General features: G+C 44.9%; 3 protein-coding genes across 3 annotated transcripts in view; 1 reads left to right on the top strand and 2 right to left on the bottom strand.

Moving 5' to 3' along the window:
* Positions 1-1,853: 1,853 nt before the first annotated feature.
* On the bottom strand, positions 1,854-4,039 carry LOC112350887 (pentatricopeptide repeat-containing protein At4g02750-like). Its single transcript, XM_024687869.1, has 4 exons — positions 3,350-4,039; positions 3,003-3,187; positions 2,108-2,912; positions 1,854-1,931 (listed from the first exon to the last, which is right to left on the bottom strand). The coding sequence occupies exons 1-4, from the start codon at positions 4,037-4,039 to the stop codon at positions 1,854-1,856; spliced, it is 1,758 nt and encodes a 585-aa protein (XP_024543637.1).
* A 1,975-nt stretch (positions 4,040-6,014) lies between these two features.
* Positions 6,015-7,766, top strand: LOC9662057 (pentatricopeptide repeat-containing protein At2g33680). Its single transcript, XM_002982902.2, has one exon. It carries the CDS (start codon positions 6,015-6,017, stop codon positions 7,764-7,766), a length of 1,752 nt encoding a protein of 583 aa, XP_002982948.2.
* Positions 7,767-7,777: 11 nt separating this feature from the next.
* The window catches only part of LOC9662374 (beta-hexosaminidase 3), a 2,641-nt gene continuing 583 nt past the window's right edge, over positions 7,778-9,835 (bottom strand). The window contains exons 2-14 of the mRNA XM_024687868.1: positions 9,725-9,810; positions 9,621-9,656; positions 9,448-9,559; positions 9,309-9,379; positions 9,117-9,247; positions 8,989-9,054; positions 8,828-8,928; positions 8,713-8,772; positions 8,634-8,667; positions 8,486-8,584; positions 8,368-8,427; positions 8,057-8,307; positions 7,778-8,006 (exon numbers count right to left, since the gene is read on the bottom strand). Of these exons, the coding sequence (XP_024543636.1) occupies positions 7,840-8,006; positions 8,057-8,307; positions 8,368-8,427; positions 8,486-8,584; positions 8,634-8,667; positions 8,713-8,772; positions 8,828-8,928; positions 8,989-9,054; positions 9,117-9,247; positions 9,309-9,379; positions 9,448-9,559; positions 9,621-9,656; positions 9,725-9,810 (1,274 nt within the window). The 3' untranslated portion in view covers positions 7,778-7,839. The remainder of the gene's footprint in view (positions 8,007-8,056; positions 8,308-8,367; positions 8,428-8,485; positions 8,585-8,633; positions 8,668-8,712; positions 8,773-8,827; positions 8,929-8,988; positions 9,055-9,116; positions 9,248-9,308; positions 9,380-9,447; positions 9,560-9,620; positions 9,657-9,724; positions 9,811-9,835) is intronic.

The following is a 9,835-nucleotide window of genomic DNA, read 5'->3' as shown; positions in this document are numbered from 1 at the left end:
GAAGTATGAGACAAGGGAGAAAAGCCTCAAAGGCACACTTGGCATGATTGCGCTGCAACCAATCCATACCAATAATGATGGCAAAAGCTTGACTCGGCACCACCCACAACGACTGCAACTCAAGCTCGAGATCGTAGCCGTACACTTGGCCCTCACAGATAGTAGGAATAAGAAGTTCTTAGAAAAGTTTATAAATTATAAATACAATATTAATCTAAATGAATAGCAACCGTTACATGGTAGAATATCCAAGAATATCCAAGGATATTCTAGGTATGTCCACTACCACCCTAGTCCTCTACAGATTTTCTTAAGAAAACAAAAAATAATGTTGAAAAGGAAGTCATTTTTATAAATTATAAATTTAAAATGATCTACTTTTTGACATTATCAATAATATTTTTTATTATTATTTATAAAATTTGTCCATTTTGATCGTTGCTATTGCAGCATTGCTTATTATGAATCACATAAAATATTCGAAACATAAAATGTAACTAATTCCTTTCATATTCGAAACATAAAATGTAACTAATTCCTTTCATATTTTTATGTTTATGTTTTTTAATCATATATAACCATATTTTAGAGTATAACTACATAGTAATATAATCACTTACAATGAATTTAACATTAATAGTATTATTAATATTATTTTTTACTTCTAATGGTAAAATAGCTGTAAATGTTTTCAATAGAGTGGGTTCAAAATTAGAATTACATTGTGCATCAGCAGATGATGATATGGGTATAAAAAATCTTAATGATCGTCAAGGAATGCCATTTGAATTTAATGAGAAATGGTTTGGAACAACGGAATTTTGGTGCACTGCAAAATTAGAAAATATGAAAAATACTACTTTTACAGTATATAAGGCAGGTAATTCTGATTATGGAGGACAACCTAACATCGAATGGTATATATTTTCATATGCAATTTTTATGACTCATAGACAGGCATTATATCCAAATGAATGGAGTATACCTATGAGATATTATATGTGGTAATAAAATATTTAACTATTACTAAATAAATGTAATTAAAAATATATAATATAAAGTTTTTATTTTATTAAATTAGAAATTAATTTTAAAATATTTTTTAATGTTATATTATATTATTGTTCTAGATAATTGTGTTTTTTATTTTATTTTTTATGACTATACACTAATATTTTTAATCTAAATATATTTATATACAAAATTAATTTGCTGTGCTACATTTCTAATTAATCTGAAGAAAATGTAATCGGTGTCAACGCTCCATAATATGGTGGGAAAGCAATTGAAAGATAGAATGTAAGTGATGACATATTTAAAAATATTTTTCAAGCATTTTATTCTCCCCCATCTGCATGAGAAGAAACATTGTCATTCCTGTTATGGCTCTTTGTTTCATCGGTCTCCAGATACTTCCTCCATTTGCTCTCTGCTCATCCAAACTACTCCCTGTTTCAGACTTAGTGCCGGAGTTGTTCCATGTTCCCGAAGAAATTCATAAGAAACTTTCACCTCCTCCAGACTGGCATCCATTAGTTTTCTCTCCCATGTAGACGATCCCAGAGCTTGGTAGAGAACTTGTTGTAGATTTCAAGGAAATCGACATAGCATGACACTCCAGACACCATCATATTATTTATATACATGATGGTGATGGGAAAGCAATTGATATGATGCTTTGTAGACTTCCATAAAGCCTTGACACGGTCTAGTGATGGCCATAGCAAACACAATTTACATCATTTGCCTTCACGGTTGAGAGACTGGGGAATTCTACGTATGCTCCCCGGGTGTAAACATCTTTCTATCTATCTATAAAAGTCGCAACAAGTTTTCTGATCTTTTGGCAGGCGCTATAGCATGGGTTGGCTGAATTCCGCAGAATTCATTTCGAATGGAATAATTTCTACTAGACTATGAGAACTGGTACCCTGTGCGTGGAAGCGATCAAGAAATCCACTCAAAGCCCAGACAAGGTCACTGAATTCACTAAAATGCTCAAATAAAACCTTCATTATACTAAGCTTCTAAAACATACTTATAACCATTCAAATATAGTTAACAGAGAAACATGGCCTGAAAGTGAATGTTGGCAAGAAACACAAACGATCCCACAGCCCACGCCCAGCAACAGAGACGAGACCACTTCTCGTAAATCAGGGACAAAAGGCATTTGCTTTAGAAGCTCTGTGGCATCGACCGAGTGGGCTCCTCTTCCCAGCATGTCAATCATACAGCCATAGTGATCCTTGTTGGGTTTCATGCTGTGGTCGCTACTGATTGCACAAAAGAGCCTCCACCCAGAAGATAAGTCCCCAGTATGACTGGATCCAATAAGAGCACACAAGAAACATGCCTCGTCAGGAACATACCCTTGGAGTTCCAAATCTCGAAAGAGATCAAGAGCATCTTCAGGATGCCCAGAGCGGGTATATGCCACCATCATGGAGCTCCATGAGACCGAGCTTAAGTGAGGCATAGCATTAAAAACTTTGCGAGCTCTTTTGAGATGTCCGTTCTGGGCGTAGGCAGAAATCATCGAGTTCCAAGAGGAAGTGTCCCGATATGGAATCTCGCTAAAGAGAATCTCCGCACATTTAAGCCTTTTTGTACTTGCTAGAACGGATAACATCATGCTAGAAGAAGCCAAGCTCCTGAATGGCATCATGTAGAACATTGACTCAGCTTGATCAAACTGCCCAGTTTCGGCATATGCGGAAAGCATTGTGTTCCAAGCTAGAAAATTCTTCTCCGGGGTTTCATCAAATACGTGCTTTGCTCTCTCAATATTTTTGGTCTTTGCGAATCCCGTGATCATCAGATTACATGACACGAGATCGTGAAGCGGCATTAGAGTGAAGAAGAGTCTCTCAAGATCTTCCAAATCAGCAGAACACTTAAGTGCTTCCACACTGACCAAGAGCATCGAATTCCAGGAAATCTGATCACGCTATGGCATGCTATCGAAGATCTTCTTTGCTCCTTCAATCGAGCCTCCGGACTGTGCGTGCGCTGCAAGCATGATGTTCCACGACAAGAGGTTGCAGAGCTTCATGGATGAAAAGATCTCTCTGGCCCGCTCCAGATCCCCGTGTTGGGCATAAGAGGCGAGCATCGCGTTGTAACTCGCGAGGCCGCGCTCTGGCATGGAATCGAAGGTGCGTCGCGATTCTTGGAGCTGCCCGTGCTGTGCGAAAGCGATCACCATCGCGTTCCAGGAGATCGCATCCCTCTCCGGCATTCGATCGAAAGTGCGCTGGGATTCCTGGAAGTGGCCATTCTGAGAGTAGCACGAGATTAGAGCGTTCCAGGACGAGATGGATCGCTCCGGCATGGCATCAAATAGTGCCTTGGCCTCTTCCACATGACCGTGATCTGCCAGAGCCGAGAGCATCGCGTTCCAGCAAATGAGATCCTTGTGCGGCATTCTCTTCGCAAAGATCTCTCTCGAGATGGCAAGATGCCCTTGCTGGGCATATACAACGAGCATAGCAGTGGAGGAAACGGCATCGTGCTCTGGCATGGCGCCAAAGATTATCCTCGATTTCTCCAGCTTTCCAGCTCGAGAAAACGCATCTAGCACTGCATTCCAGGAGATGATGCTCCAAACCGGCATGGTCTCAAAGATCTCCAAAGCATCTTCTGGAAGCCCGTTCCTGGCAAATGCTGTAAGCATTGCAGTCCACGAGAAAAGATTAGGATTTGGCATCGCATTAAAAACCTCTTTAGCCATCAGGAACTCGTTGTTGCGCAAATACCCACTCAGCATCGAGTTCCAAGAGATCGAGTTCCACCCAGGCATGGACTGAAAGAGCTCTGCCGCCTCTACTAGATGCCCGTTTTTGGCAAATACGGCAATCATCGAGTTCCATGAAACAAGATCCCTCTCTGGCATTGCATCGAAAGTTCCTTTTGCCCTGACAACGTCCCTGGCACGGATGTAGGCGGCAAGTTTTGTGCTCAAAGAGAGAGGCCGCTGATCTAGGCCTACAAGATCGTAGTTGTGGAGTTGGATCGTTGCACAGCTGTGAGTAACCATCTAAGCGAGCATCCGCAGATGAAGGCATTGTTCTTGGCAACAATTGCCAAGAACTTTGTGAGCAATTTGCAAACAGGTCCCACTTCTCATACATAGCCTTGTCAGGTGCATCCTCTTCCTGAGTGAGTATATTATGGTTCCAATACATCCAGTCGGGGGATTCATTTCTCGCCGGATGGATGCATACTGGTGAGCACAATCTTCACAGAATGGTGTTACCCAGTGACCATAGCATTGACTTGTCAATCTTAAATTAATTTCAGCAAGAATCTTACCCTTATTTTCTATACTTCTTATTCATTTCGAATTTGTTTATAAATTATAGTTTATAAACTCATATTGATAAGGGCAGTGGGAGTGACAATCCCGCCAACTCACACATTTGTTTTGAATCAACTCATAGAGTGATGGACTGTCCGCTAAACATTGGAAGACAGCCTGCCATAAGTAGAGAGCTCAGTTTTCTCAAGGAACTAAGGAGGCAAAAGCTGAAGTGCTACTCTTCTCCTCGTTCTTCCAAAATTGATGGGTGCCATGGTGGATTGTTGTTGCTATTGCCTTCTTCCCCCAGTCCAGTTTCTAGTATGGATAAGGAATGTTTTTATAGCAATCAATCCTAGCTCTTCGGCAGATCCTTCTTTTCTGGGCAATTATGGTTCATATGATTCCTTTTGTTTAGCAAATCTAAACTAGTTAGTTTAGCTTTAAAATAATGCTCTTCTTGGTTTTTATATATATTTTTAATATGTCTTTTACTTATAATTCAATATACAAATGAAAAAAATTAGGATATGCATTTGTTTCAATTGATTTTTGATGGGTTGTGTATGATTTTGTTAAAAAATTGTATAAATTTACTCTAATGCCTCCATTGCTGACTTAGTAAGTAAACAATAATTTCCAAAGCATTTTAAACAATCAAAGAAATTATGTAGTTAAGATATATACTGTGTGTGCACTTTTTGATTATAGAAAATGTTATGGAACATAATAAAAAATGTGACTAATAACTTTTATTAACTCTTTAAAAGTCCATTCAACATGACTGTAAATAAAGATTAATTAAACAATCTTTATACAGAAAAATTGAAACGACAAAGTGGTAATGATTGTGTGCTGTGACAATCAAATGCATTGACTTTTACTGGGTAATAATACCATTTTATTAGTTTAAAGTTTTAGGCTTATTATTTTAGCTTGTGAATGATTTAGAAATTGCAACTTTAAAAGTTCTTATTACTTGATTGTGGAGAAAAAGTCAAAGAGTTGCTTTCTTCATTTATAGTAGGACCCAAGACTAGAAAAAACAATTTAGCTTCAGCAATTTAGCTAACAGGAACTCAACATACAAAGAAAAATAATATTAGAAACATTCTTATTTCTTTGCTTGCAGGTGCTTTAATGCCGCCAAAATTTTGAATTTCAACACTACCTTAACAGAGAAGAAGATTAGGGTTTTTGGTGAGAGAGGATCCAAGAAATAGGGGATTTGGATCTAGACTTCGAGCGGCAGCTCCAGAGATCCCACAGCGACGATGCCTTGGCGGCGCTCCTCCGGCAGTGCTCGCGAGATCGGTCGCTCCCGCGGGCCAGGAAGGTACACGCTTGCATTCTCGCCAGGAACCGTGGCCTGGGCATCAGCACCTATCTCGGCAATCTCCTCGTGGAGACGTATTCCAAGTGTGGGTCCATTAGCAACGCCAGGCACGTCTTCGACGCCATCGCGTGCAAGAACGTCTACTCGTGGACGCTGCTCATCGCGGCATTTGCCCAGGCCGGGGATTCCAGGGAGGCGATCCAGGCGCTGTGGAGAATGGATTGCCTTGGCGAGCGGCCCAACGCGATCACATTCTTGAACCTCATCGTCGCCTGTGGATCATCAGGGGATCTCAAAAGGGGGAGGATCCTCCACAACAGGATCGTCTCTTGCGGCTTCGATCACCATCTCGCCAATCTCGGCAACGCGATCGTTCACATGTATGGAAGATCCGGCTCCATCGCCGAGGCCCGGCGAGCGTTCCTGGCCATCCCGTCCAGGCTCAAGAGCGTCGCTTCCTTCAACTCGATGCTCCGGGCGTACGTTCTCGCGGGACTCCAGCGCGAAGCCATCGATCTCTTCGACCAGATGCCCAGCGATCCAGCGCCTAACGCCGTGAGCTTCACGACCGCGATCGGGGCTTGCTCGGCGCTCGGCTGGATCGAGAAAGGAACAGCGATCCACGCGAGGCTCGCTGGAACCGGGCTGGAAACCGACATGGGTCTGGCCACCGCGCTCGTCAACATGTATGGCAAACGCGGGCTCTTCGATCTGGCCACCAAAGTCTTCGAATCCATGACTGCCAAGACGGTGGTCACCTGGAGCGCTCTCATCGCAGCGTATGCCCAGCACGGGCATGCCGAGGAGGCATTTGATCTGTACAGGAGGATGATGAGAGAGGGATCCAAGCCAAACGAAGTTACCTTCTTGAGCGTGCTCAGTGCTTGCTCCACGATGCGGTGGCTGGAGCGCGGCCGGGAGATCCACTCCGAGATCGTCAACTTGGGCTTGGACAGATCGCTGGTCCTGATGAACACCGTGCTCACCATGTATATCAAGTGCCGGAGCTTGGACGAAGCTGGAGAGTTCTTCGCGGCTATGGCTTCCAGGGACTTGAAGTCGTGGATGTTCATCATCGCGGCGAATGCCCAGCAAGGCCGTCCCGAGAGAGCGCTGGCGCTGTTTCGGTCGCTGCTAGAGGAGAAGGATCCCACTCTCCAGCCGGACGAAGTCATCTTTGCCAGCGTTCTCAATGCCTGCTCCACGAAGAAGTGGTCGGATGATGGAAGGGCTATCCACCGGATCATCCCTCCTCGGCTGGAAGCTACTGCTGTGATCGGCACTGCTCTCGTCGACTTCTACAGCAACTGCGGAGATCTCGCGAATGCCAAGTCTGCCTTTGCCAGGATCGTTGACAAGGACGTCGCTGCCTGGAACGCCATCATCGGTGCTTGCATCCAGCACAGGCTCTACGAGGAAGCTCTCGAGATCTTCTACCGGATGAACGTAGAAGGCTGCTCGCTGCCAAACCATCGCACCTTCGTGGCTCTGCTCGAGGCATGTACCGAGTCGCCGTCGCTAGGAGCTGCCGGGAGGAAGCTCTACGAGCGAATAGTCGCCAGTGGCTATGAGCTCGGCCTCGTCCTTGGAACCGGGATCATCAACATGTTTGCAAAGTTGGGTAGCCTCGATCGAGCTCGAGACGTCTTCGCGAGGATGCCGATCAAGGACCTGGTGTCCTGGACCGCCATCATCGCCGCTCACACCCGCAGTGGAGCTCGAGTCGGGGCCAGAGAGCTGTACTGGATGATGGCACTCCAGGGCCTGGAGCCTGACGAGGTGACGTATATCAGCATTCTCTCCTCGTGTGCTCACGCAGGGATGGTGGACGAGGCCTGGAGCTACTTTGTGTCGATGACCGAGGACTTTGGAGTCGAGCCGCGGGAGGAGCACTACGTCTGCGTGATTGATCTGCTGGGACGAGCTGGACGGCTGCGGGACGCCGAGGAGCTCGTGATGAAAACGTCCAAGCTGCTGGGGGCAGTGGGATGGACAAGTGTTCTGGGCGCCTGTCGGACTCACGGGGATTTGCATCGAGCCAACCAAGTTGTGGACGAGGCTGTCAAGCTCGAGCCAGGAAACTCTGGAGCGTATCTCCTGCTTGCGCATACTTCTTATAATAACCATTGAAAGCTGCAATGTACACACTGAGATTGTTGAGAAGCAAGTAAATTAACACGCTACATAAAAATTCTGCGATACTTTACTGGTCGTAACAAGAACCTGGATACGGCGGAGACACCCGCCCAAGCTCATCTACTGGAGCTGCAGGGATCCCTCGCTGTTGTAGCAAACACCTGAAAGTTTTGAGCCTCGAATGGACTTGCGAAGTTCCCTGGTCCGTGAAGCTCCTCGGAGACCACAAGCGTTCTAGAAAAGCTCAAATGTGAGTGAGAAACACGGCCGAGACCCGGACTCACCGGCTGCAGCTGCCGCTCGAGGCCAGATTGTTTGATGTATGTCGCTTGGATCCACAGTTTCGCCCCACATGCAAACTTCTCCTCCAATTATCAAACTCTGCTCATGCTCTCCCGTTATGTTTGTGAGTGGCTCGTTCTTGTAAAAGCTTTGCCATGGTACGTCGAGATGATCCAGATACCACACGTCTTGATCACTCACGATGCACTTGAAACCTGCTCCTACAACGAGTGGCGCCAGACCAGGTCCTATCCTGAAAAGTAAGTTCCAGGAATGTGAGTATCCTAAGAAAACGTAAGGATAAAGCTTAGACCAGTTGTGAATGATCGTCTCGTTATTGAGTTTGCTACCAAAGTTATTAAAAGTCTCTTCCCTGCATTGGCATTGTTATTGTCAGCTTTATAAAGTTCAGAAAGTCTTTTAGAATTTACCAATTCACGGGAGTAAGCCCGTACTTCAGGGCAATCTTTTGCGCGCGTAGAACAAAGTATTCGTAGCCTTGCTTGGCGGTGAAATTGTTATGTGCAAGCCTGCATGTTAGAATAAGCCGAAACTTGATCCCGAAACTTGACTACATACCATCTGGCTATATGTCGCGTCTTCTTCCAGCAGGCTAAACATCAAACATGAGAAACTTGGAAGTATTTCTGTGGCTTACTTGTATCGACTTCGTCACCACCAAGGTGCATGAATTTGAAAGGAAAGGTCTTTGCAAAATCTACAGGAAAACAGAGTCAATGCTTTGCTGCCTCCGGAAGTTTATCACTACTTGCCCGAAATGATCCCTTCGATGACCTCAAAAGTGAACTCACTGCTTACATCCAAAGGTTGCGTACAGTTCCCGGAGGGCCACAGTTCCGGATAGCCTACGCCCCTGTTGATCCGGCACAATTGAAGCAATCTATCTTATTGATAACGCAAAAGAGAATCAGACCAGGATGCAGCATGACCGGGAACATCAAGCTCTGGCATCACATTGATTCCTCTTAGCCTCGCGTATCTGACAATCCGAAATTCCAAAATTTGTTTGGCACGTGAAAGGGACAAAAATTGTGGACTTACTCGACAATACCCTTGGCATCTTCTAGAGTGTAGCGCTCGGCTCCGGTATACGCTCCATTCCAAAGCTTAGGAAAGGAAGGAATCTCCAAAGGAAACGATTGGGTGTCGACAATATGCCAGTGCAAAACATTCTAGAAACACGTAAAAAAATCCGTCAACACCAACAGTATGATGAAAGTTTTAAGTATTCACCAGCTTGGCGTAGGCCATGGAATCAATGACGCTCCGGACAATCTTGAGGGGCTCATAGTGCCTCGAAGTGTCTGTGATAAAAAAGAAAAGCTTACAATGAGTGAAGAGACAGACACACGAAGAAAGCTAATCATCGTACCAATCAAGAGACCTCGATACTCAAATCTCGGCCGATCGACGATGTCCACTGGGATGTATCGCACTTCCGTCATCTTCGTCGTGAAATTGAACGCGCAGATCTGGCTAAACGTCTGAGAGAGCACCAAGAACACGAAAATTTCACTCCAGAGACTATCAATGTCCGTACATTACCTCCAATCCGTGTAGGGCTCCATACACAGTCTCTGCCTGAAAGAGGAGAATCCCACGAAAGAACAATCAAATTTCCATCAAGAAGGAGCAGCGCTGGGATTTACCGTGAGCAATGCGGCAGTAGCATCGTCGGGATCCGGGATTTGGAGGCGATACGACTCATCCACGCCGATTTGGAGCTGCGAGACAGCTTAGGAGTAAGAACAGAGGCGCAA

This window comes from Selaginella moellendorffii, unplaced genomic scaffold (genome assembly GCF_000143415.4).
Source record: "Selaginella moellendorffii unplaced genomic scaffold, v1.0 SELMOscaffold_55, whole genome shotgun sequence".
Classification (NCBI taxonomy): domain Eukaryota; kingdom Viridiplantae; phylum Streptophyta; class Lycopodiopsida; order Selaginellales; family Selaginellaceae; genus Selaginella; species Selaginella moellendorffii.
This window is presented reverse-complemented; position numbering and strand designations above follow the sequence as displayed.

What these genes read in the sequence shown, in the direction of transcription:
- LOC112350887 (XM_024687869.1), bottom strand. Translation starts at nt 4,039, where the DNA reads ATGGTTACTCACAGCTGTGCAACGATCCAACTCCACAACTACGATCTT. An exon ending in GTCATGTGGAAGAGGCCAAG is followed by an intron (nt 3,188 to 3,349) that starts GCACTATTTGAT and finishes GCTTTCGCACAG; the next exon opens with CACGGGCAGCTCCAAGAATC. An exon ending in TGGGCGTGGGCTGTGGGATC is followed by an intron (nt 1,932 to 2,107) that starts GTTTGTGTTTCT and finishes TTCCACGCACAG; the next exon opens with GGTACCAGTTCTCATAGTCT.
- LOC9662057 (XM_002982902.2), top strand. Translation starts at nt 6,015, where the DNA reads ATGTATGGAAGATCCGGCTCCATCGCCGAGGCCCGGCGAGCGTTCCTG.